Source organism: Topomyia yanbarensis, chromosome 1, assembly GCF_030247195.1.
Source record: "Topomyia yanbarensis strain Yona2022 chromosome 1, ASM3024719v1, whole genome shotgun sequence".
NCBI lineage: Eukaryota > Metazoa > Arthropoda > Insecta > Diptera > Culicidae > Topomyia > Topomyia yanbarensis.
This window is the reverse complement of record NC_080670.1, coordinates 189,800,114-189,827,968: the sequence shown is the minus strand read 5'-3', so window position 1 is coordinate 189,827,968 and position 27,855 is coordinate 189,800,114. Positions and strand designations below refer to the sequence as shown.

The window sequence follows — 27,855 nt, the reverse complement described above, 5'->3', positions numbered from 1 at the left end:
CAACATCTGGCTGCAATCAATCGGGTTGTTATAAATTTAAAGTAGGGATTAGTTTTTATCGTATCGGCTTCTTCGTGGCCCTGGCTTAAGTTTCGATTGCAAGTTTTTGGACGATATCGAAAAGCGTTCCAACTGCTATCGGTTCCTGAATTACCAAATCACAGCCAATCGCGTTACCGTGATTGGCGTTGTTGCAAGATTAGCTTAATGATTTATGACAATTTTTTTTGAGATTGGAACTGAGACTTACGCAAATAAAGCAAATAAAGAAAAAGAGTTGGAAACTAAAAGAAAACATGACCGAATTGTTGAACCGTTTTTCAAACATGGATATTTCTTGAACGCACGCATTAAATTTAAACCATCATGCTGTCCGGTTTGAAACCGGCTTCCTGATTTACGAGAGCTCCGAGAATGCAATTTGTCTGCTAGCGAGACTGGTGTCAATATAATTAACTCAGCATATTTTCTATAAGTTCACAATAAATTGCTCACAGTTTAGTCAAGCAACGGCAGCTTCTACCGGTACGGAGGTAGCATGAAATTAAACGTTTCGCTTGCCTTTAATTCCATACTAGTAAATGTAGCCACACTTATCCAGTGGCAAACTAGCTGCCTTGTGTAGCATAAATCAAACAGGTCTCGGGGTTCGGCCCAAGCCAAACCTGTCGCCCTCGGTGACTGATATATAATGATACGATAGTTTTGGCCACATGTTGACGTGTTAACCGTATGGTAGTTCCAGTCGTTCGGGTGAACTATCGGTCTAGTCTCACGCTCGTGATAGATTTAAGCGCTACTTCTTTCAGCATAAATAATGTAGGAGTATGAAACTGATACACAGTAGGATTAGTATTTATCATTGTTTATTCAGCGTCTTTTTCGAGATGATTAGAAATAGATTGTGGTTTCGGACATTTTATTGAAAAGAACAATTCCAAACCAAATGATTTGGATTCTCTGCACTGCTTTTATTGGTCCAGAATCAATTTAATTGATCACCACTTAAAATGCATGACATGACCATCAGTTACGTTTTTGTAAATAAAACTGTCGTGACTTCATTTCAGCAAAGAGTGAATAATAAATAATAACACATGTTAAAAAATAAAATGGACATTTATTCGTTGAACAAACGAAAATGACATGGTATGTCATCAACAAAACTTAATAAAACCTTAGCCTAGAAATCACATGGTTTCGTTGTAAACACCCCAGTCTTTCAACTCTAATTACCGCGATCGTATCTCACTTTGAATGTATTCTTCCATACCTCGAAGAGACAGATAGTGGAATGGAACCGGTAGAAGATGGCCAGCGGCATCGAGAGATGCGTGATGATCGTCCAGGCCCACACACCGTAGAAGTTCATCAAAGTCGGCCGAAAGCTAGCGTTCGTCTTGATCAGTGTATTGATGAACCAAATCGACATGTTGGCAATTAGAAGAAACGTGATAATTTCTCGTCCCGGTTTGGTCCGGTTCTGTTTGGCACCCTTGCAGCGACGCCACCACGCGTTCATGATAAACAGCGTTTGCAGGGATGTTTGAATCAAGGAAATTATTTCAGCAAGCAAAGAATAAACGGTGGCATACTCGGAGATGCCAATCGAGAAAAATGTCCCAATGATACTGAACATACAGTAGATGTAAATGCCGACCTGCGCCAGAACCAGCAACCGACAGTCCAGACTTATTCCAGCGTCACCTTTCTTCTGGGAAAATTTCAAATCTCTCATTCGAAACATAGCCCAAACAACGGCCCCTGCCGTTATACTATAGATGATGATTTCGCTGATTGTAACTTCAATGGTTGCCGCTTTTTTATAAAATCGTTCCTTCTGCAGCACAAAGTACATAATCAGCACTATAATGGTCAGTACGATGACCAGAATCCCACCGAACATCCCCCGCTGGGCATTCGAACAGTCGACCGACAGCAGGTTGGCACTTTTTCCGGTCAGACTTTTCCGGGAACCTCTTCGCGATCCATTAGCCTCCCGGGTGCTCTCGCGTACCTTCTTCCACATCTCGAACAGAATGACGGCACAGATTAGCGAGTACTCAATCGTGCAGGGAAACAGGAATGGGGCCGCATTCTGTACCAATGACCCCATTATGTTGGTCCGCTGGCATTCGAAACCGTGGATGGAAGCACTGGACGATAGATCCCGACTGGTTGCATGGCGCAGCGGATGATGATGATGGCTCCCGTTCAGGGCGATACTGCTGCGAATGCTAAGCCCACCGTCGTCGTTGTCTGCAATTGAAAAAAGAGGGGGTGGACAATAATTTTCCATCAATTAGGCAACTTTTGGAGGCGTGCGTGGGACAAGAAAATGCGTGACGGTGTGCGGTGATGACGGTGTGCGAGCAGATTTTGATGGGAAAGAGATGCAAGACACTGAAGGAAATAGTGGCCTGTTAGTACCGTCCATATAAACACAGTCAGATAACTAAATACATCAATAGTGTCAACCATGAAATCGAGAGAAAAATGCGCAAGACAAATGAATATGTGCGGCCGCACTGATAATCCATTAGACAGCTGGCAAAAAATTGGCTTATTCCGTGTGGCAGGCTATTTGTAGTTGCAGATAAAAGCAGTAATCAGTTCATAATTGAATGGTTAACAAGGACATCTTCCTCAATGAGCGAAGGAATACTTGTCTGTTACTTTCTCAAAGGGAACTTAGCTCGTTCGGAACTAGATTTAACATTTTTTCACTAGGAATTTTGTGCATTTTATACTGAAGAGATCAATGCACCTAACCCCCCGGAGGTGCACCCAATCATAAGATATTGAGTTCTCGTGAAACGAGAACTGTTCAAACCCAAACAGGCTGCTAGAACTAGAATTTTTTTTAAAAATGTCGAATATTGCAACAAAAATCGCAATTAAATCCGATCAAAACTTTAATGGTGTGGATCAGCGACTCTCAACTTGGGGTCCGCAAACCCCTTGGGGGCCGTGAAGTCGTTGCTGGGGGTCCGCGAAGAGGAAAATCTTTTCCGGACGGATATTGAAGCTTCAATTTTTTTATCGTATCAGGCTGAAAATATATTGACAGCATATAAATCGATGTTAAGCCGTGGGGGTCCGCGAGCGCCCAGGGTAATTTGGAAGGGGTCAGCGACCGCCCAGGATAATTTCGAAGGGGTCCGCGATGACCCAAGGCGATTTCGAAGGGGTCCGCGGAGCAAACAAGGTTGAGAACCGCTGTGTGGATAAAATCGAAAGTCCGCAAATTAAGCTTGGGTTCACATCAATAATTTAGAAATTTAGATTTTACGAAAGCATGCATCCTAATAAGTAAAAATATAAGATTCAAAAGCAAACGTTGTATTAATTTTCTGCCACACAAATTTTTGGGTTCAAAATTTGTTCGCGAGTAGGTCTTATTGCGTATAAGGAAATACTCGAGTGATTTTCGCAGCTACTCAGATGTACGTCCGTTCCAAGGTTTAAAAACTACATCAACGGAAGCCGAAATTGGCCTTGGTGTTCTACAGGGTAGTGTTCTAGAACCTCTTTTATTTTACCTATTTCTTAACGACATGAGAAAAATCATGGATAACACGGATCTGAATGGATCTATCTATGGATTGCCGATCACTCAGTTTTGTTCATCCTCGGTGATAGTTCACGTCTTTCTTCGGAAGGGAAGTAAAGCCGTTGGTCCCGGTCCATGTGTTGATGGGTCGATATCTAGGATTCAGTAAGGTGGAGTCACCTTTCTGGTGTCGGGGTTAGTCGCCCAAAAATTATAGTAAGTTCCATTCGCACTTGTCACAAGATTCTAAGATATATTCAACGAATCAACAATCTCGAACCATTCCGCATCGATTTCCAAATCGGAACCAATACCCTTCGGACTATTTCGCTCGCTACCAGCTATAATGGAAGTTGTCTTATCAGGGTTTATTAAGGCAGTCAGATTCTTGCAGCCTCCCTTTTAAAAGTGACACGCGCCTCTTCCACTACTCTGCGATCAACGCCAATAAGGTGTCGGTTTTGTACGCGAACCCAAGAAGCATGTGAGATTTCGTGATCATGGTTCCGTTCCTTTGCACGTCAGATCTGAGCATCATACCACAGAGAACAGACGTCCATCTTCAGCATTCAACTTGTGTAAAATCTCTAACGGTTTCGAAGGTAGTTGGGATATCCAAACCAGGTGTGCTGCTGTCGTCATGTTTTTTTGTGGCTGAGTTCGACTGAATTGACAGGGGGTATTCCTCTACCCGGGCAAACTAGTCCGGAACCGGTTCGGACTTCCAGCATGAACTCCAGCTCAAATGCATCAACCGATAGAGTCGGAATAGGTTGTTTTCTTTGAGCAAGATTCCATACTGAATCCATTCAGGATTTCGAACCGGTTCCGGCATGGATTTGACGGATAGTTGGGATAGGTGGGTTTGGAGGCGCTAGTGTTTATCGTATATTAATTCAAATGTTTACACACGTTTTTAAAATATTTTTGTTCGATCATGGATGTTTGTTCTCTGTGATCATAACTTCGAGTGCTATTTTGAACAATACATCGGAGAGTGCCATTGCCCTGCTTTAATCAATCTAACGTCGCGAACGAGCTGGATGTTCCTCAGTTTTTTATTCATTTCATCGAATCAAACATGTCCTGATGGTCCTTCTTGATTCGTACAGCCGGTCACTTCCGACTGTTAAAAGTCCGGTCGGGATTTCGTCCTTCCCAATGACCTTCTCGATTTTCAGCTTTTGAATAACCTTTGCATTTTGTCTAGCGCGGGTGGATCCACAGCTCGTTGATTATTCCCTATCTTCATTGTACTCATGCTTTCTCTACTTGTTAAACTTCGCGCGTCGTTTCTAGCAAAGCTTTCCTCTGTCGTCTCATGTATTTTTTTTACCATCTCATCCTATCGTTCCCTCTTCTGACGTTTAACCGCTGCAGGCTTTCAGCTTCAGGCCTAGTTTTTCGTCCATCCCTAGGAGTCTCCAAGTGCTTCGAATCTTCTTCCGTGCAGAATAAATCTGGCTGCGGCCCAATATTATTAGTCCGTTATCGTTGGTGGTTGAGTAGAAACGGTAAGCGTGACCGACCCTCATTTCAGTTGGCCTGGTTTCAATTCCTGCCATGGTCGTTGAGATTATTCTGAGGTGAAAAAATCTGTGGTCACGTCTTCCTTCGGAAGGGAAGTAAAACCGTTGGTCTCCGGTCCATGAGTTGATGGATCGATATCTCTAGTCCAGATATTAAAGTCACCTCTCTGGTGTCGGTAAAGAAGAAGTAGAATCCAACTTCTATATTTGCTAACAAATATCGTCCTCCCGTGACACTTGTGCATAATTATCTATTGATTCCCTGTACAACTTCAGCTAGTCCAGATCAAAAACGGAGTAGTAGCCAGGGGTGGTCGCACAAGCTCAAGCGTTGTCGTTGGTGGTTGAGTAGAAGTTCTCCTTTCCAATAACGAATGGAGTCAGCATGGATTCCAACTCAAATGCAACAACCGATTCTGAAACCGATTGAGTCGGAATGGGTTGTTGCATTTGAGTTGGAATTCATACTGACTCCATACAGAAATCCGAACCGGTTCCGGAATGAGTTTAACTGGGTAAATGAGCTTGAATTCCGATTGATTTCTGCGAGAATTCCGACTCAAATAACAATTGACTCCGACTCGGTATCGGTTGTCTCTGGGCTGGAATCCTGGCAAAAGTAAGCCAGAATTCAGGTTTATTTTATGGATGGCTTTGTTGGCTGGGTTTGGTTGAATACAGAACCGATTTCCGACTCCCACCCAGTCACCAATTTTTCTGGCAGAGGCTACTCTGCTAGATTTCTGTCAGTTTTGGTTTGGCAGCCCTGTCAGATTTCTGCGCATCCTGTCGGGTTAGTTGAGCTAGGGCAAACTCGGTTTCGCTCGCGTTTTCTGGCAAATTTTGACAGGAACCGAGCAAAACCCTGGCATAATTCGGACATAAACTGTGCAAAGATCCTGGCAATTGCTACCTGGTAGAATTTAGCACGAATCGAGCACAACATCTGACAAAGATGTGGCAGGAAGTGTACAGAGATCTTGGCCGTACATTCCTGGCTGGATTCTGAATAAAAGTGAGCAGCATCGGTTGGTTTAACCGCTTCTGTCAGAAACGGTTGTTGCATTTGAGCGAATTCTTTGCCAAAATTCTCGCACAAATCGCGCAAAATGCTGGCAGAAACTCTGCCAGCATCAATTTCGCTTTGCTCAACTAACTTTCTGCTTGCCACGCTGACCGGATATATGCATGTGACAGGACTGAAATGATTACCGAAATTCTGACTGGTTTTGCACAGAATTCCAGCTCAAATGACAACAAACGCCTACTCGGAATCAGTTGAGCCATTTAAGTAATAAAATTCCGACGGGAAGTACCCGGGATAGAGACTTAAATTCTGTACAGTTTTCCTCAAATTAACTTGCCAGAAAATGAAGCGAAACTCTGGTTGGCTTTTGCGGAAACCGATTCCGACTCGGAATTTGACGGTTCGTTGGAGTCGGAATTCTGGGGGAAATCATGAAGAATTTCGGCTCGATTTCCAGGTGGATTTGACTAGGTAACTGGGAACAGGTACATCCGGCTTTATTGAGTTATTTGACGTGTAGGACAATAGCACAGTTGCAATGTGTATGGACATATATAGCGGCCCTTACACGTTTCAATACTATAGAGAGTATTGACAAAAGTATTGTACGTTTAATGGAAAAAAGTTGTATTGTGCATTTCAAATGGGATTGACATAGTGAAGCAATATCGTCAATACTGTGTATTGACAAAAATATTGAACGTGTAAGGGCCGGGTTTTTTTTGCGAAAAACGTCACAGATTAAGAAATCGCGTCCGCGTTTGGTCAAAGCGTTCTTCTCAGTATAGGAGGGCAACTATCTGTTAACTCGATATTCGACTGGATACCAAATTCGGCCCACAGATCATCTTATTTTGCACGCACAAACGACTTGCAAAACGCGTAGAATCTGCCGTCCACGGGACAACCTATCACCTCTTCCGAATGATACGCGTTGAAATTAAATTTCTTTAGATACCTACTGTTAATCGGGAAGATCAATTTTTCACAATCCTTTCTCGACACAAATGATATTTGCTTCACCAGAATAAAAGACAAATTGAAAAAGATACGCTTCGATTCTGTTGTTGAAAAAATTGACGGGAACGAGAAAAATGCCCGCGACCGACGCGTACGCCTACTGCGATCAGAATCAGTTGCAATGTATATGAAATAAGAGTGTATTGTGATTTAACCTCATTTGTCAACAATTACAACCGATTAACCGTAATCCTGCACTAACGCAACTGCACGTGAATTCCCACTGAGAAGCCAAAAAAAGAATGCTTCAAGATCGTTCATCACGGATCCAACGATGGACGTCTGTTAAACGGTTATTTGGAAGTTGTCCTACGTTGGTTCTACGAACGCCCTTCATTGGATGCTTTTGAAACCAACCGTTTTTTTTTTGGTGGGGGGGGGCGTAGGGGGTGTCAATTGGTTTCGAAATCGACCCGGTCAAACCATTCGGAATATGCCAGTCGCCGGAATCCGTTGTGGTATTTCTCCGATACAACAGGTCACGAACAGCGGTCCACAAATACCTTAGCGCTATGATGAAACTATGAGCAACATCCAGGAATTTCATCAACTGCGTCCCCAACACTGCTTCCTAGCATCGACGAAAATATGTAGCTCCACTTCATGATAGAGTTCTAGAGTCGCTTCGCGAAAGTAACGCCGCCAACATCGCTGAAGGATCTTCTCCATTTCAGCCTACTCTCAACATCATCCCATTGATTTTACGGTAGATATGGAAGAAACTTATACAACCTAGTGGATCAAAGAAACTCGTTAGGCATTTCAACATTTTTGTCTCTTATTTGGCCGTTGATAGCTTTCCATCAAGTTCTGAATATCGTTCGTCATCGTTGTAGATCATTGTTTGTTCATCTCCTTCCACACTCTACAGCAGTTCCAGTACACGCTCGAATCCACCGCATAAAACGACGCTTTTCGTTTTAGCTGATTATGTGTCACCTCTTCTACACTGTTTCGAATGCTAACTGGAAACTTCCTTCCTCGTGTATCATACGCTTTTCTCGACTGGCGCCCAAGGCTTCTTCTACACTCTCAAAAGTCTCCAAGCAGTCGTCCACATAATGGTATTCGACTGTGCCCTGCATCTATCGATCCATCATTGGGGATATTGTTCCCGGAACTCTTCTTTTTCACGAACTGCGCTGACACGGATGAGCATGATGATCCAAACATCCATCACGAAGATCTCCGGACGGCGTGAGGGATCCGAACGCTAGAAGAATTGCTATGAATTGCGATCTTCATTGCGTATGAAGATTTGATGGAGCAACTCTTTGATGTATGCTGTAACTCCAACTTTGAACTGACGAAAGCGTAACACGACTGCTGCTAGTGAAATCAGCTGATCAGGACCTTTCAGAAGCGCCGCGTTGAGATTCCACCGCTGCATCCAAAATTATTCGCACTTTGTCTGACTTCCGAGGGTTCATCAACACTCTTAGTGGTACATACCAAACTCGTTTCAGATCCGCAAAGAGTAGTTCCTTCTTTGGATGTATATGAGCGTAGCCTTTTGTTTGGTATGCAGTCAACTGTTTCTAGACGATCTTAAGCTATGGTTCTAGTGCCAGTTTCTTCTCCAGACGTCTTAGAACTATTTTTTAGCTGTCAGGGAACTCCATATGATCATACCTCCATAATAGCCCCGTCTCGAAGCATTTGCCAATACGATCGCAACATCATCTAGCGCAAAAAAAATCTCTCACTGTGTCATAAAGCTGTTGAGTACAAGAGCGGCTGCAAGAATGACAGTTCACTGTATGTGTTATACCGTTACACTTTTTACGTCTTGGGCACACCAGCCCAAATCTGGTCTTGATAACAGCTCGTTCGTAACGTAATCCTTCTTGCGTACGCAGTGGGACACTCAGATTCAAGTTGTTTACTCCTATCAACAGTTTGGGTTTGCATTTTTCTAACTGGCGATCGGAAGTCCTTGGAGATGACGATACTGGTTATCCAACTCATTGATACTATCCTTCTCACGTTTCCGGTTCACATCCGTGTTTTCTTCCGCACATTCCGGTTAGGTCTTTCGAAGTTGAAACATTTCAGAACAGATGTCATTTTTCCGCTTCCAGTATTTGTTTTTTGCAATGTTCGACCTTCGATCGATTCCGATACACCAGCGCACGACATGTGCCACCACGCGTCATATTTGTCAAACTGCACGAAGACTTCGCACTATCCAGACAGTCGTTTCCGTATGTAAGTAGTGGTGTCCCCACTACTTGGGTTCTTGACAGCGGACCCTTATTGACAGGGCGGCCTAGATGCTTCTAACGCGGATTCGGAATCAAGTATATAAACAAAAAAGGTAAACAAAACATTTTTTTTTAAATTTACCAACTTTTAAGTCGCCACGTCCACTCTACAATTTAACGTTTATCAATGGAGTTGAGCTAGGCTCCTTTATTGGAACCTCCCTAGCGTCGGTGACGAAATATTGTCGGATTGGGTTGCTCCTCGTAAGAAATCCCGGAAGATCCCACAGTGTTCTTCCCAGGCGGAGTAGCTGTCCTACCTGCTTCCCTCGCATGGCTGTAGAGGAGAGCAAGACTCGTTCGACTTATCCTCTACAGCGAGAGGGGCGGATACTTAGGATCTTTGACGATTACCCGGGGAAGCAAAAACTCCTTGGCACTTAGCTGTCCCCCTTCGGCAAAGCAGTACCACTCTTTATTGAGTACCCGGACCACGGGCCGGCACTTTTCGACAGAAATTTTTACTGTCGCACGTGCACACTTAACCTCACTGGTTGGTCGTGGCGGGAAACTGTCTCGAAAAAAATAGAATATTTTCCAGACCTTTGTCCTAAACCGCCACTTTATACCCAAACTTCGATGGCTGTCTTCTGCACGATGTAAACAAATCGCCTGCCTTCCACCACTGCCGTCGCTGTCTCTCATTATTCCACCAATTCAGCACACTTTTCGACAGCGAGGGAGGATTGTGGCCTATCTAACTTTATATTACTTATTCACAAACATAAAACGATATTTATCTAACCTATCTGCACGAACAAAACCGTTCACAATGGCGAAAATAAACGACAATTTACAACTAAATGTGAACGGTCCAGAACTGCGGTGAGTATAAAAGATTAAAAACAAATACACTCTACAGGGAGAGTACGCAAAAACTGGTATATTTCCACCCAGTGCTAAATTGTTACTCTGACGGTTTACTTATAGTATCAAAACGTCGATCGATTTCTCTAAACATTTTGTTCCGGTGAACAAGAAGATGGAGGGCATGAAGAATCCGAAATCCATTTAGGAGATTCTAAACAAAAAATGACTAGTTTTATTTTGTTTAGTTTAAGTAATCCAAAATTAGAAATAGTGATTAAAGATTTTGCAATAAATATTTTGTTACCTTGGAAATAAAAAATTAGGATAATTTTTAATTTCCAAAATTAGATTGGGATAATTAGTAATTTAGAGAAGAAAAAGTCATCCAAAATAAAAAAATTAAATAGTTGGAAATTGACAAATGGAATACCGAACATTTAAAAAAAATGAGTCCTGGAAATACTTCATGGTCGTATCACAGAGAACAAACGCCCATCTTCAGCATTCAACTTGTGTAAAATCTCTAACGGTTTCGAAGGTAGTTGGAATATCCAAACCAGGTACGCTACTGTCTTTTTGTTTTTTTGTGGCTGAGCTAGACAGAATTGACAGCGGTTATTCCTCTACCCAGTCAAACTAGTCCGGAACCGATTCGGACTTCCAGCATGAATTCCAGCTCAAATGCATCAATCGGTTGTTTTCTTTGAGCAAGATTCCATACTGAATTCATTCAGGATTTCGAAACGGTTCCGGAATGGATTTGACGGATAGTTGGGATAGGTTGGTGTGGCGGCGCTAGTGTATATCGTATATTAATTCAAATGTTTACACACGTTTTTTTTTAAATATTTTCGATCATGGATGTCTGTTCTCTTTGATGAAATGTAAGAAATGATATTTTATTGACTAACAAATTTCCCACCGTGCCAACCATCACCAGTACGCAGTCTTACCTGTTAATGCAGCCGCCGTAACTGCCGATGCTGCCGCAGTCGCCGCCGCACCGCCGTGCAACCCCCCGTGGGCAATGTGTACAATCTCGTGCTTGGCTTCTTCGATAATCACGTACAACCACTCGCAGATGTTGGTGGCCAGCATGTGCATCAGGCCGAAGCGGGCTACAAACTTGTGGCGGTCCATGTGGAACTGACCGCTGCTGAAGAAGATGAACTGCATCTGCACCAGGCACAGGGCCATCCGGGCGGCCGGAATTAATGCAATTAGAACATTTTGACATCTTTCATCGCCTGTGTGTGTGTGCGTGTTTGGACGGAACCGGAGAGCATAGAGATTACGGCAGGGTTTTCAATATTTGCGATTGGTTTAGGGTGTTGGCGTTATTAAAAATAGATTTAAAAAAATATAAAGCGAAATTAAAATTGAGAAGATGTGAAAATTTAATCCTAAAATGAAAAATTTGTAAAGTTCTAAAAATGACCATCACCCCAAATGTCAAAATGGCCCCATCACTGAACAGAGCAGATTGAATTTTAGTTTCGAAAGTGCAGCATAGATTCGATCCTCCCGAGAGAGACTGAATCGAATTGAATCGGTGTAAAATTCGATTTCGACAGCTCGTCGTCGTAGCTGAAGCTAATATTTGACTTACGTTTCAATTCGAAGTACTGACCGAACTCCAGACTGGAGTGCACCATGCTGCCGATTCCAAAGGCAACTGCTCCGGCACGGAGATAAAACGATCCGAACCGAGTTCGGCTGGGCTTCAGCAGATCCGGTACGGTGTTGGGATGTTCTGTAAATTGATAGAATTAAGTATTTTTGTGATCAACTGTGTGGGGACGGACGTGACACCAAGTTCTTGCAAGGATGCTTTTGAACATTTTCAAAAATGTAAGTGCTGCTATATGTCATCACTTTCAATTTATAAAAAATTCTCAGTGTACTACTTGGGAGGGCAGCAAAGGCAGATTAAACAAGATATTCAATCTAATTATTGGACGGCAAATGCTTCTTTTGAAGAATTTCTATCTAATCTTAACTGGTTAGCATTATAGATGCAATTGCAGCACGAGAGCTATAAAGCGGTAATGACGCGTGAAAGCCGATAGCTAGACCTAGTCTTATAATAGTCTCGTGATAACACTCGACACAAGAAAAAAGAAACCGCAAATAAATTCCCATTGAAGATTGCTATGATAGGCCCGACAAAACAATCCGTCACTGACGCTGATGCGTCTGTCTTAATTTAGAAAGTTTTAAAGCGCTTGATTCATGATAGGGCAGATTTTTCAAACTGGGACCAGTGATGGAGAATTTTCTTGCGTTATTGGATTATAATGGTACTTACGGTACTGTTCCAGGAGCATCTTCAGCTTAGTCTGATGTCGCAATCGGACGATGTACAAAAAACCTACGAAAACTACACTGACAAAGTACAGGTAGAGATAGAATCCCTGGAAGGCACCGTGTACAGCTCGCTCTGAAATGACATCAGTGATGGGGAATGCAATACCGAGTACGATAAGTAGTTTGGCGTACAACGCAGAGATGGCAGTGCTGAATTGATCCCTGAAAGTGAAATAGTTCAATAGATTAGTCGAGTTATATTATAGTTTACTACGCACGAAAGACCTACTCGGCAACCGCTCGGTTTCTGTTGCGCATTTCAGTGACAATCGGAAGTTCGTCCTTTTTCGATAGTGACAGTCGGCTGCCGTGACGCTGCAGGAATTCCATCATTTGTTTTTTATACACACTGAACGACGGTCTCGGTTGTCCGTTGAATAGCGAAGGTCGTCGCGAGCCAGTTTCGGGCAGATCATCGCTGTGTGTACTGATGGTGGTCTGCCGCCGACTTTCCGGTTTATACACGAAGCTGGTGTTGGGCGTTAACTTTCTGGGTGAATGTGAACTGCCGATATCCGGTGGTGGCTTTGTTACTACTACTTGAAACTCCGGTGCTGCCATTTGTTCACTGCATAGAAATTCAAAATGATCAAATTGATTAGCAACTAAGATTTAAAAGATTGTTACATTCTCTGAAGGAATCGCATCTGCTCGATGTCACTGTCCATCGATGACATTGAGCTTGTACTGGCCGAAAGCCGCTTATCAAGGACGGTTTTTGCCATTGCGCCCGTTCCGTATCGGCAAAAAGGGAATATTTTACAACTCCTGACAGGGTCTGATTTGTGACTGCTCGCTCCTACCGAAAAAAAACCGTGCGATGCTTATCACACTGTAGCAATATTGATTGATCAGAGGTGCCAATCGTTATGCTAACAACTTGTCAAAACAGATTCTTTCGACAGCCGAGGAATGACACGGTTAGCACCTTGGGTCCAGAGTGGAATGGGTTCTTTTATTTTATCATCCGGTCCGGTAGCGTTGAGAAATTAGCATGAGGCGCAATTTTATCTACTTGCAATGTTTGCAAAGCATGGGCAGAATTAACCCATATTCGATGACTTTTCTTTTTCAAGTGCACACTTGATTTCACTAATAATAAAGTAATTAGTTATGTACACATACTGTGAGTTGTCATCACGTGGACCAAATATGACCGCTTGCTATTTTTTCGAGAGAACTCGAGCCATTTTAATTGCGATGATGAGTTTTTAGTAAACTTATTGTAGTAGGCTCATCTTCTTGTGTAGCATTTGAATCTTCTGGATACGAAATATTGATTGTTGTTGAAAATACGCACACTGAGATCTCGTATGTTTATACTATCCCTTAAAGCCAGAAGTGGTTTGATTGACTCCAAATTCGCCGTGTAAATGATTTGTTTACCTTCACATTCAATTGTTAAAACAACTCAACATCAACGCACCTGGATAAATCTATTGTCAGCTAATAACATCTCCAAAGGTCAGTAATGTAGATAAACATTGAGTATTGATACATTTTCTCTGAAGATCGAAAGATCTCACGTGAAATACTTTTATCTCTTGTCTTTATCTTTACAAAGTAAACGCCAGAATTATTAACATCAAACGAAAAAAAAAACACTCGTTATAGGGGAGACTGAGGAGACTTGATCCCCGGGGAGACTTGATCCCATCATTGTAACTCAAAGGCGGATCAGAATACATTAATCGAATATACTAGAAAGTTGCGCAGTTTTATCTAAACATATGTTTCTTTAACAGAAAAAAATAAATTGGACATGTGTTACTGAATTTTTACCGATTCAAAGAAAAAAATTTCGGAAGAACTGAAGAAGATTTGTTTTCTAAATTTTCAAACTTTTATACAATTGATAAAGTAACCCACTACATACTATATTTTTGCATACAGAATTACAGGAGAATGTCAATTATATGAATACGTTATGATTGAGCTGATTTTTTTGTTCAGCTACACTTGTGCTAAAATTTGCTGAAATAGATGCTATGGGTTCACTTGATCCCTTCAAATTTGTGGAGATTTGATCCCCTTCATCATGCTTCATACACACCACTGAAAATAACCAAATTCACACCAGAACAATTGAAGTCATTGTTGCCATAAAATAACAAAAAATACTGTCAAAAATCAACGCTTCATCGTACAGAAACTTAACTGTAATTGTTTACTACAGTATACGTAGCAACCATGCATCCCACATTTGATGTTCCTCAACCATAATAACGACATTGCACAGAGATTTGGGGAATTCGTAAAAAAATCTTGTGAGAGATGCGTAATATGTAGTAACAAAAATAGTAATATGTAATCACAACCATTTAATCAATACCACAATACATTTATAACATTGAATGGAGTTAGGTACCTATTTTTGTCCTATTAGGGAGAATACCACATTATTTCATTATTCATTTTATTATTTCAGCTTCTTTGCTTTGTTATTAGGAGCCATTTTTTTTTCGATTATAGAGGTTTTAGCCTTAAGGTCATTCGCCTCTTATTATAATTAATAACAAAATTGTCTTGAGAATGGTGAATATCTTCTGTTTGAGCGTAGCAAAAACTCTAATCGAGTACCCCAATTATCGCAACACCATTTGAGCCAATGCGTTGAGCCAAGATGGCAGAAGCTGCTCTAACCAAAGGCTTCAGATGGGTAGGATGATAATAGAAAAAGGGTAAAAATAGGCTTACTACCCTACATGCTCTTTTAAACACGTTTTCAAAAAATAATCAAGTGTCCCCAAATTAGGGATCGAGTCTCCACTAATCAAAGAATTTTCCAGTTTTTCGTTGTTTTCCAAAAATGCTCATAGCTCATGTCCAGTATAATATTTCCATGTAATTTTTTTATGATTATCAGTCAACCCTAGAAACAATATAAAACTACAAAAAATACATAGTTTTTGTATCATTCCACGGAGTAGGATTGAAAAATAAAAAAGGGGATCAAGTCTCCTCAGTCTCCCCTATTCATTTACATGCATAATTGTTTGAAATAGACCGATTTTAGCAAATTTCGTCGGACATATTTAATCGGTTGTCGCGTCGGTAGACGCCTATGTTAAGCTCCCATAAGAATCGGTGCAACAATCGACCGATTAATTGGTGGCATAGTCGGACGATCGTGCCGACGCAAACTGATTTAGTCGGTGGAATAATCGGGAGGATTTTTTATGGGGAAGATGCAGTTTTATTTTTCGAGCACTTTTTTGAAAGCTTGACTATTCTGTTTTAAATTTTCCACAATTTGGAACACAAATAGAACACTATGTTTCAAAAAATTTAGTCTGCAATATACGACTGACAGCAGAAAAAAACAATAAGAGTGTGTTACATGAGTGATAAACAGTAACAAAATCGAATAAGCAATATTCAGAACAGTTGGCTAACTCATCGTATTGAGAACACCGTGTTCTAGATGTATTTTTGACAGATCAAAATATCCAACGGCTTGTCATTTTGACTCAGATTTACATCACAGTATTGCGATCAGCCTAACAAATGCAATTTAATGTAAACAAATCCTGCTCAAACGTGCCCGCCCCGGTAACCAATATGCATACAAAATGCGTGTTAACGACTACCTGATAAGCATTTAGTCGTTTTAAATGCTATTTAAAAGTCGCTTTTGGCAAAATATTCGGCCAAATTATTGCTGTGCCATTAACCCTACAACTGTTTCGTGACTGTTTCTATACGTAAACGGTTTTGTGGGGTACATTTGTACCCCAGAACTAAAATCGCTCCTGAATATGTCTAATTTTCATTGGATTTATAATTAAATTGGAGTTTTATTCTAAAATCATTCGTAAAGCAGCCTGTTCAAAAATATTCGTGTTTTGTCTATTTTATTATGTGTTATTTCATTTTTTATAGAACAAGTCTTTAAAACACATCAAAATTCCCTTTTTTGCTTAATTATGCTATAACTCCGGTAGTTAAAACTGATTTTGACCATCTATACGGCGTTGTGAAGATTATTAAATTGCCTTTTGAAGAAGTAGTCAATTATCCAAAAACTGGTCAAAAAGTGCATTTATTCTGGTGCTTTTTTGACCAACGGCCAATACGAACAGTAAAAGTACAACAAAATGCAGTAACGGTGATAAAACAGTAAGGCGTCGAAGGGAGAGGTAGAGCCGTATGAAAAGTAAGAATGTTCCAGAGCCTGGGCTACAGAAGATTGCGAATCGTGTGGTGCTTGGTGTATATCATATACAAATTATATTAACGAATGTATTTTGTCAGTTTTATCCGTAAAAGCAAAAAATACTATAACGATCCAAGCGCATTTCTAGTAACTTTGCTATAGTAGTTTTATTATACCAAATAACAGATTCTATTGTTCAGCAATGTTGAAGTTTATACAATTTGACACATGTTTATCGCTTACCATGTATTGATATTTTTCTTTTAAAAAAAATATAATAAATTTTCCGAATCATGTACACATGACAAAACACTAACGTAAACGGTTTTGTGGGGGTACATTTGTACCCCAGACAAACTTTAAGCGGGCACTGTTAAGTTGGTCAAGTGAAACAAATAGGTTGCATCTGCTTTTATGGAAGTTTAATGATCAAATTGATTTATGATAAGGATTGCTTGCATTTTCGATGAACCGTAACGGAATAACATGGATTGCAATTAGCTGTGGGGTACAAATGTACCCCACAAAATCGTTCTAGGGTTAAAATGCTTTTTTACCGCTGTGTGCATTCAGAATGCTGCTTACTGACAAGAAGTTTTTAAACAGTTTTTTGAATGCTGATTAACAACAGTTATGCATAAAGAACGCTAATATACTGCAAGAAGCATCTGAAATGCAAATTATATGCTATTTTACTGCCTACACTAATGCTTGTTGGTTACCTGGGCAGTAAGTCCAATCGGAGAATAAGTCGGAATTCTGGATGGCACTAGTTAGTATCCGGCTCCAGCGACACAAACGGTTCTAATTAGAATCGGTTATGTCAATGGGGTCGGATCCTACCTGGTCAAACCGTTCGGAAGGGGATGGGCATTGCGTAGTTGACAAATCGATTGCTTTATACACAGCTCTCCTGGGTTCGATTCCCAACTCCACACACAGGATTAGTGATTTTTCTAACTCGAAAATAGAGGCGAATTACCATAAGGTTACACCCTCTATAAACGAAATAAAAGAATTCGGAATTTGATTCGAATCCTGAACGGAGTCAGTGTAGGTTCTAGCCAGGGATACCAGGTTTATTCTTCACATTTCATATAAAAATATCTTTATTTTTTTTCACCGATCAGGATTCTGAATCAGTTTTAGCTTTTGTGACATCCGAAAAAAAATTGTCTTTAAAAACCTTCACAACCAGGGATACCAGGTATATTTTTCAAATGTCTTCACATTTCATAAAAAATGTCTTCATTTGTCTTCAACGGCCAAGATTCTGAATCGGTTATTGATTTTGAGCCAGAATTCTACCAGAAATCAGTCAGACATCCGAGAAAAATTTGTCTTCGAAATGAAAAACACGTCTTCACAACATTTCAAATGTCTTGAAAATGAAGACAAATCTTCAAATCTGGCATCTCTGTTCACAACCTCTCAAATGTCTTCAAAATGAGGACATGTCTTCACATCTGGCATCGCTGGATCCAGCTCAAATGCAACAACTGATTCCGAAACTGCGATTGAGTCGTAATCGATTGTTGCATACGATCCGGTAAAGTTCATCCGGCAATGAGCCGGAATTTACAGTGTTTCTTCGTGAGTTAGTACTCTCGATTAGTGTTTGGTCAATATTTGCACAGAGAACAGACGTCCATCTTCAGCATTCAACTTGTGTAAAATCTCTAACGGTTTCGAAGGTAGTTGGGATATCCAAACCAGGTGCGCTACTGTTGGCATGTTTTTTTGTGGCTGAGTTCGACCGAATTGACAGTGGTTATTCTTCTACCCAGTCAAACTAGTCCGGAGCCGGTTCGGACTTTCAGCATGAATTTCAGCTCAAATGCATCAACCGATAGAGTCGGAATCGGTTGTTTTCTTTGAGCAAGATTCCATATTGAATCCATTAAGGATTTCGAACTGGTTCCGGAATGGATTTGAAGGATAGTTGGGATAGGTTGGTTTGGCGGCGCTAGTGTTTATCGTATATTAATTCAAATGTTTACACACGTTTTTTTGGTCGACAATGACTGGGAAGTGCGTACCTGAAGGCATAAAATAGACCCCACTTGCGGTCCTTAGCTTCCTGCCCAGTAACTCCTAGCCCTGGCCTCCTCGTGGCGTCGACTGGGATACGAGTAACTTTAGTGAAGATCGGGTAACCAACCCCGGTAGGAACTTTGGTCGTATGCTGGCAGGGAAGGGGGGGTTACCCTTCTTCGGAAGGTGTAAACCTGTCCTGGTGTCCAGGTGGGACCTTAAGCAGTCCTGGCACGACGGCCCACCGGCGAGACAGGTGGTTGGCGTAGGCCCTATAAGCCGCCCCTTAAAAAACCCACATAACGAACAATACAGAAGAGAATACGACCCAGAACAATCGGCAACGACCCAGGCGACGAATAAAGGATCACGATTGGAAACTCGGAACATGGAACTGCAGATCGCTTGGCTTCGCAGGATGTGACAGGATAATCTACGACGAGCTACACCCCCGCAACTTCGATATCGTGGCGCTGCAGGAACTTTGCTGGACGGGACAGAAGGTGTGGAAAAGCGGGCATCGAGCGGCTACCTTCTACCAGAGCTGTGGTACAACTAACGAGCTGGGAACCGGCTTCATAGTGCTGGGCAAGATGCGCCAACGTGTGATCGGGTGGCAGCCGATCAACGCAAGGATGTGCAAGTTGAGGATCAAAGGCCGTTTCTTCAACTACAGCATCATCAACGTGCACTGCCCACACGAAGGGAGACCCGACGACGAGAAAGAAGCATTCTACATGCAGCTGGAGCAGACATACGACGGTTGCCCTCTGCGAGACGTGAAAATTGTCATCGGCGACATGAACGCACAGATAGGAAGGGAGGCAATGTACAGACCAGTGATCGGGCCTAACAGCCTGCATTCCGTATCAAATGACAACGGCCAACGATGTGTGAACTTCGCAGCCTCCCGTGGAATGGTACTCCGAAGCACCTTCTTCCCTCGCAAAGATATCTACAAAGTCACCTGGAGATCACCGGACCAAGTAACAAAAAATCAAATCGACCACGTTCTAATCGACGGTAGATTCTTCTCGGACATCACAAACGTCCGCACTTATCGCAGTGCGAATATAGATTCGGACCACCACCTGGTTGCAGTATGCTTGCGCTCAAAACTTTCGACAGTGCATAGCTCTCGTTGAAGCCGAACGCCGCGGCTAAACATCGAGCGGCTACAAGATGGCAGAGTGGCTCAAGAATACGCGCAGCAGCTGGAAGTGGCACTACAAACGGAAGAGCAGCTAGGCGCAGTTGCCCTTGAAGATGGCTGGAGAGATATCCGATCCGCCATATGTAGCACCGCAGCCACTGCACTAGGTACGGTGGCCCCGAAGAAGCGACTGGTACGACGGCGAATGCGAGCAGTTAGTCGAAGAGAAGAATGCAGCATGGGCGAGAATGCTGCAACACCGCACGTGGGCGAACGAGGCGCGATATAAACAGGCACGGAACAGGCAGAACTCGGTTTTCCGGACCAAAAAGCGCCAGCAGGAAGACCGAGATCGCGAAGCGATGGAGCAGCTGCACCGCGCTAAAGACACACGGAAATTCTACGAGAAGTTGAACCGCTCGCGCAGGGGCCACATACCACAGGCCGACATGTGCAGAGATACAAACGGGAATCTTCTCACGGACCAGTGTGAGGTGATCCAGAGGTGGCGGCAGCACTACGAAGAACACCTGAACGGCGATGCAGCAGACGACGAGGATGGCACGGTAACGCACCTGGGAGCACGTGCGGAAGACATTACACTACCGGCTCCGGATCTCCAAGAAATCCAGGAGGAGATCAGCCGGCTCAAAAATAATAAAGCCGCTGGGGTTGACCAAATACCAAGCGAACTACTAAAACACGGTGGCGAGCCACTGGCTAAAGCGCTGCACTGGGTGATTACCAAGATTTGGGAGGAGGAGATTTTACCGGAGGAGTGGATGGAAGGTGTCGTGTGTCCTATCTACAAAAAGGGCGACAAGCTGGATTGCTGTAATTACCGAGCAATCACCCTGCTGAACGCCGCCTACAAGGTACTCTCCCAAATACTATGCCGTCGACTATCACCAATTGCAAGAGAGTTCGGGCAGTACCAGGCGGGTTTCATGAGCGAACGATCTAACACGGACCAGGTGTTCGCTCTTCGTCAAGTACTGCAGAAATGCCGCGAGTACAATGTGCCCACACATCATTTGTTCATCGACTTCAAAGCCGCATACGACACTATCGATCGACATCAGCTATGGCAGATTATGCACGAGTACGGATTCCCGGACAAACTGACGCGATTAGTGAAGGCGACGATAGATCGGGTGATGTGCGTAGTACGTGTCTCAGGGACGCTCTCGAGTCCCTTCGAATCACGCAGAGGGTTACGGCAAGGTGATGGTCTCTCGTGTCTGTTATTCAACATCGCGCTGGAAGGTGTAATAAGAAGAGCAGGGATCGACACGAGTGGTACGATTTTCACAAAGTCCGTTCAGCTACTTGGCTTCGCCGATGACGTTGATACTATTGCACGAAACTTTGAGAAGATGGAGGAAGCCTACATCAGACTGAAAAGAGAAGCCAAGCGCGTCGGACTTGCCATCAACACGTCGAAGACAAAGTACATGATAGGAAGAGGTTCACGAGAAGAGAATGAGAACCGCCCGCTTCGAGTTTGCATCGGTGGCGACGAAATCGAGGTGGTTGAAGAGTTCGTGTACTTGGGCTCACTGGTGACCGCCGACAATGATACCAGCAGAGAGATTCGTAGACGCATCGTGGCAAGAAATCGTGCTTACTTTGGCCTCCGCAAGACACTTCGGTCGAACAGAGTCCGCCGTCGTACGAAGTTGACCATCTACAAGACGCTGATTAGACCGGTAGTTCTCTACGGGCACGAGACCTGGACCATGCTCGTGGAGGACCAACGCGCACTTGGTGTCTTCGAACGGAAAGTGCTGCGTACCATCTACCCCGGTCAAACCATTCGGAATTTGATTCGGAATCCTGAATGGAGTCATTATGGATTCCAAATCAAATGCAACAACCGATTCTGAGTTGGAATCGGTTGTTGCATTTGATTTGGAATCCATAATGACTCCATTCAGAAATCCGAACCGGTTCCGGAATGAGTTTAACTGGGACGGTGGAGTGCAGATGGAAGACGGCACATGGAGACGGCGAATGAACCATGAGTTGCATCAGCTGTTGGGGGAGCCGCCCATCTGTCATACCGCGAAAATCGGACGACTACGGTGGGCCGGGCACGTAGCCAGAATGTCGGACAATGGCCCGGTGAAAACGGTTCTCAATTGCAATCCGACCGGTACAAGAAGACGTAGCGCGCAGCGAGCACGATGGATCGACCAGGTGGAAGACGATTTGCGGACCCTTCGCAGACTGCGTGCCTGGCGACGCGCGGCCATGGACCGAGTGGAATGGAGGAATCTTTTGTATACGGCACAGGCCACTTCGGCCTTAATCTGTTAATAAATAAAAAAAAAAACGTTTTGCCTTTCTCAATAGAAAAGTATTTTTTAAATATTTTTGTTCGATCATGGATGTCTGTTCTCTGTGACATTTGGACGAAGGCGGAAAATGTGTCAATTTTACGAACTATATATGGCTTAGAGCATAGGATCAGCCCAGCAAGTACGACTAATGCGACGAAGTATGTACCCACCCAGTTATCAACTTTTCTGGCAGAGACCGCTCTGCTAGATTTCTGTCAGTCTTGGTTTGGCAGCCCTGTCAGATTTCTGCGCGTATTCAGTCGGGTTAGTTGAGCTAGGGCGAACTCGGTTTCGCTCGCGTTTTCTGGCAAATTTTGACAGGAACCGAGCAAAACCCTGACATAACTCGGACATAAACTGTGCAAAGACCCTGGCAATTCCTACCTGGTAGAATTTAGCACGATTCGAGCAAAATATCTGATAAAGATGTGGCAGGAAGCGTACAGAGATCTTGGCCATACATTCCTGGTTGGATTCTGGATAAAAGTGAGCAGCATCGGTTGGTTTAACCGCTTCTGTCAGAAACGGTTGTTGCATTTGAGCGAATTCTCGCACAAATCGCTCGCAGAAACTCTGCCAGCATCAATTTCGCTTTGCTCAACTTTTGCTATCTTTCTGCTTGCCACGCTGACCGGGATGCAGCTAAATCAGTACAACCGTTTCTATCAGGATTCCACCGTCGGTTTTGAGGGAACCCCCTAACAACGGTTGGTTTCAAAATCGTCCAATGAAAGACGTTCGTTAGACCAACGTTGGACGATGTCTAAATAACCGTTCAACAGGCGTCCATCGTTGGTTCCGTGTAGAACGATTTTGAAATCATTTTTGGGCTTCTCAGTGGGTGGGAGTGTCTTGCTCTTTCTAGGGTTGTCTTTTCTCACAGATTATCGGTGGCTTATTTTGCATCACAAAAAAAACATTTTGCTGTTGTAAAGTTGCTGACAGCTAGCATGCAAATTCCAATTGCTCCTAAATTCTTATTTTTCGCGGTAGCACGATTCGGGGAGTGTAAGATCTTCCGATGTGGTTCCAGGATTTAAAACTCTCCTAGTGAAGCATTGGGGAAGGATGGTTTGTACCAACTGTTTTTGTGGAAGCTTTTGCTTACAACGAGCAGCTTATACAACTACGAATCGCATGCAACACTAACGATTTACCGTTGACTTACCCGGAATCATCCCTTAGTCTCCACTACTTGAATTTTTGTTCCTCGGATTTTTTTCAAATACACCAGGGCTTCATATTTTTTCTAACAATGGATTCAAGTAATTCATATTGCGAATACAAAATTGGCGCAATATTTAACACCCCAGGCAATTACGCTTGTTAAAAAGAGTAAATCGATGGTGTTTGTCAAAGATCAAGCATTCTTTCCAAAACGGTGCTGGTTAGTATACAACCGATTCTATATAGAATTATATAGGTTTTGTCACTGCCCTCTATGAACGGTTGGTCTTAAAATCGTTCAATGAAGGACGTTCGTTGGACCAACGTAGGACAGCGTCCAATTAACTGTTCAACGATTTTGAAACAATTTTTTGGGCTTCTCAGTGGGTGGGGACAGAATACAAAAATCGATCCAGCTAGAATTCCGGCAGGACTTATTGGGGAATTTGACTAAGGGCAGGAATCTACAGCGACTCCCCAGCGAAACCGATTCCGGAACAGGTTTGAAATTCTGAATGGGTTCCGACTCAATCAGTTTTGGAATTGGTTGTTACATTTGAGCTGGAATCCATCCTGCACCCATTCAGGATTCCGACTCAAATTACGAATGGTTTGACCGAGCCCGGTCGAACCAAATCCTTATTAAACTGTAAGGCGAAATTTTCCACCAGAAACGATTGTTGCATTTCTACTGGCATTGTGATAGACTGTTAAACCCCCAAAATTCCTCCAGATATTTTTCGCTGTCCGCAGTTGGTCCAGAAATATCGGACACGCACCTCCGATTGCCAGAAGAAAACAAACCAAAGAGTACATACCAGTGCACACTACAGGGCACACTCCAATGTACATTCCAATCTAGAGCCGCGCGCCTTGGTGAATTTATCTGAACATGCCACATAGAAATTAAAGCTCAAGAGAGCGCGGTTCTCGCACCAAACTACCCAATCGCCAAATAAAGTTCAGCCGGAAATGGGCCGGAACTCCGACTAGAATCAGTTGTGTTACTAGAGCCGGAATACTAACTGGAACCAGCCGGAATTCCGGCTCATTTCCAGCTGAACTTTAGTGGGCGCCAGTGTACACTTGAAATTCGTTAATTCAGCTCCGAAAAAAAGAACGTTCTGTTTTTTCTGTGCTGTCACCAGGGTTTATCGGTAGTCCTACCGATTTTGGTCTTCCCTACCGATTCACAGACGACCAAGGGAAAACTATCGATATTTTCTTATCCCTACCGAAAACAACCGATTTTTTTGGATTTTGGACACATCCTACATTAACATTCATTTTTGAGTTGGATTTGGTCTGAGATCTGTGTTTTCAGTGTTTTACAATTCTATGTCAACACTACGTTTTTGGGACAACAACCCGGCCTACCGATAACTACCGATAAACTTTTAGTGACTTTACCGATATTAAGGAATTCTATCTGGCCACCCTGGCTGTCACACTGGTGTGTCGTCATTGTATTTGAACCCTCGGCAGAGTTGAAAATATTCAAATACATTGAATGAAAATTGATCATATTCACTCGCATTCCTTTTCAATATTCAGTGACGCAGCTGAAAACGTCAAACGAACAAACCGCCCATTTATCCACGCAGATTTTCATTCGTCTCCGATTATTACACGAAGCGACCGCGCAGCAACGAATCAAACGCATCAAAGTAGGCCCTGGCACAATGTAAGCGATGATGATTGTCGTTTCATATGCTTTACCGACATTTGAAAACATTTTCCTAGATAATTAGTGAAATGAATATATTGTACGATATTCAACTGAATGAATAAGGATGGATACTTGAATGAATATTTTGTCTATTCACCGCGAGTCGCGTCAGGTTCATTTTCAGCCGTCAAAAAAGAGCTTCGATTATTTTTAACTCTGATCCTCGGTGAATGCATGAAACTGGCACGTCAGTGCATCATTGCAATGAAATGCTCTCAGTGACTGGCGGCAGTCATGGAATATATTGCCGCAAACTGACGCGTTTTTCTTATAGCGCTCGTTTATACGTTTGTCGCAGTTGATTTGATGACAAAGGGGCAGTCCTAACAGCACTCGCTTGCTCGTTCGAATAGTGCGGAATAGACCATCCCGCAGATAGTTACTACTTTCACAAAATCCATTATTTCAGTTAAATATACTGCCGTTTTAAGCATATTTATCCCGCGTTCCATGGGATTTCCTTTTTACATGGGAAAATTATGCGTAGAACGGCAGTATAGTAGTCGTATATTTTACGAAAGTGAAAATCACTATTGATTTCATTCAGATTTCACAAAAGTTAATAAAAAACGAATCAAAACGGGTTTTTTTAAATGGGACCCCCCAAAAGAAACGTTAAAAGTATTCTACTTCTAAATCTGTTCGCGAATTAGCCATAAATTAACACTTCAAAAACAAATTTGAAATGAGAACAACAAAATAGTTAAAATTGTTGATACGAGTGATATTTTCCCCGCGCCAGTGAACTGGAATGACACAGTCCATGGCGGTTGTCAACACTTCTAGAGAAAATCAAGGATGATTCCGTTTCTTTTACGTTTCTGTAACGCTATCGGTTCCAGTGAAGTTCAGCTATAAAAAAAATGGAATTCTGGCTAGGTTCTTGCTAGTATTCCGACTCCAGTGACACAATCAATTCTAATTAGAATTGGTTGTCACTGGAGCCTGAATACTAAGCCTGAATTCCGGCTTATTTTTCAATTTCGTTCATACTTCGCGATCGCGCGCTTTGAATGTATCCGCCGATATTCGGTTTATCGAAGTCCCGGGAAGAGATTAGTGGACCCACAGAGAACAGACATCCACGATCGAATAAAAATATTTAAAAAACGTGTGTAAACATTTAAATTAATATACGATAAACACTAGCGCCGCCACACCAACCTATCCCAACTATTCGTCAAATCCATTCTGGAACCGGTTCGAAATCCTGAATGGATTCAGTAAGGAATCTTGCTTAAAGAAAACAACTATTAATTGATGCATTTGAGCTGGAATTCATGCTGGAAGTCCGAACCGGTTCCGGACTAGTTTGACTGGGTAGAGGAATAACCGCTGTCAATTCTGTCGAACTCAGCCACAAAAAAACATGACGACAGTAGCGCACCTGGTTTGGATATCCCAACTACCATCGAAACCGTTAGAGATTTTACTGAAGTTGAATGCCGAAGGTTGACGTCTGTTCTTTGTGGTGGACCTATCTCCACCTACAAAAACATCCAATCTATCGAGTATCATCACTATTTTTGCAATTTAAAATGTTATAGTTCGGTTGACAATAATTCATCGAGGAAAATGCCACTGTACTGTACGGCTATAGGAAGGGTCTAATAAAACATTTATTTTCGATTGGGTTTTTTTTAAATCTCATAATCAAAATCTAAAATGTTCTGAATATGCATAGCGCTTCTTTATCCAAACAAATTCAGATGTATCAGTATAATGCTAGGTAGCCCTGCGCTTACAAAACGAGATGAGAACATCAAGCATCGAATGAATGAAGATATAGGGGAAAGAGGGTAACAGTGAAACTATGAAAACAATACGTTTTCATAGTTCCACTGTTACCCTCTTTCCCCTACTTTGACCGTGTCGGATTGTAAACAACAGAGTGATTTACAGAAACACTTACAAACCGGTATTCGAAGATGAGTCAGAAAAAATTGTTTACCGATCCATCTACTGTTCCCGTCTGATCGAAAACATATTTTGTTAAGCCCTTAGGCCTTAATTTACAGGAGCACATTGGATTTCCCCATTTAAATTGTTACACACATTTTTCATTACGTCTCAGAATTACGATGTTTTTATTCCGTTATATAAAAAATACGCATTCAAAAAATGGTGTAATATGATTTAAATTGTCTGCGATCACAATACGTGTAGCTTAAGTACAATATCCTTACAGGAATTAATATTACTAATACAAATCGTCGCATTGAACAGCATTTTGTTGAGGTGTTACAGAGCTTTATAGGTAGCGATTCTAGGGTAGTTTGTAGTTTTAGATAACTTCGTAAGAATCCATCAGATTTAGACAAATTCCTAAATCAATAAACAAAATTAAATTGAATACTTCAAGAATGGTCAGAACTTGTCAACTTGGGCGTAAAAGAATTCCCGGTCCAAATCATTCGGAATCCTGAATGGAGTCAGTATGGATTCCAACTCAAATGCAACAACCGGTTCCAATTCAATCGATTTCGGAATCGGTTGCTGCATTTGAGCTGGAATCCATAATGACTCCATTCAGGATTCCGAATGGTTTGACCGGGTTGAACATCGATAAACAAAAAATCTCACCTGACGGGAGGTGATTCTTCCACAAGCGTATTGAGCCGTTCTCTTTCCTTTTTGTGCGCAGCACTCAGCGCCTCCATCGCTTCATCTCCGCTTATACACACAAAGTCTTCACCCATTAGTT

At 42.4% G+C, this 27,855-nt stretch overlaps 1 protein-coding gene across 2 annotated transcripts; it reads right to left on the bottom strand.

Moving 5' to 3' along the window:
• Positions 1-1,100: 1,100 nt before the first annotated feature.
• On the bottom strand, positions 1,101-27,849 carry LOC131684828 (proton channel OtopLc-like). 2 transcript variants are annotated; one of them, XM_058968033.1, is made up of 6 exons: positions 27,735-27,849; positions 12,800-13,138; positions 12,512-12,732; positions 11,813-11,956; positions 11,157-11,450; positions 1,101-2,259 (listed from the first exon to the last, which is right to left on the bottom strand). In XM_058968033.1, exons 1-6 carry the CDS (start codon positions 27,809-27,811, stop codon positions 1,229-1,231), a joined length of 2,106 nt encoding a protein of 701 aa, XP_058824016.1. In that variant the 5' UTR covers positions 27,812-27,849; the 3' UTR covers positions 1,101-1,228. The 2 variants fall into 2 exon arrangements, with proteins under 2 accessions (XP_058824016.1, XP_058824006.1); XM_058968023.1 differs by lacking the exon at positions 27,735-27,849 and adding an exon at positions 13,198-13,458.
• Between the last annotated feature and the right edge of the window lie 6 nt (positions 27,850-27,855).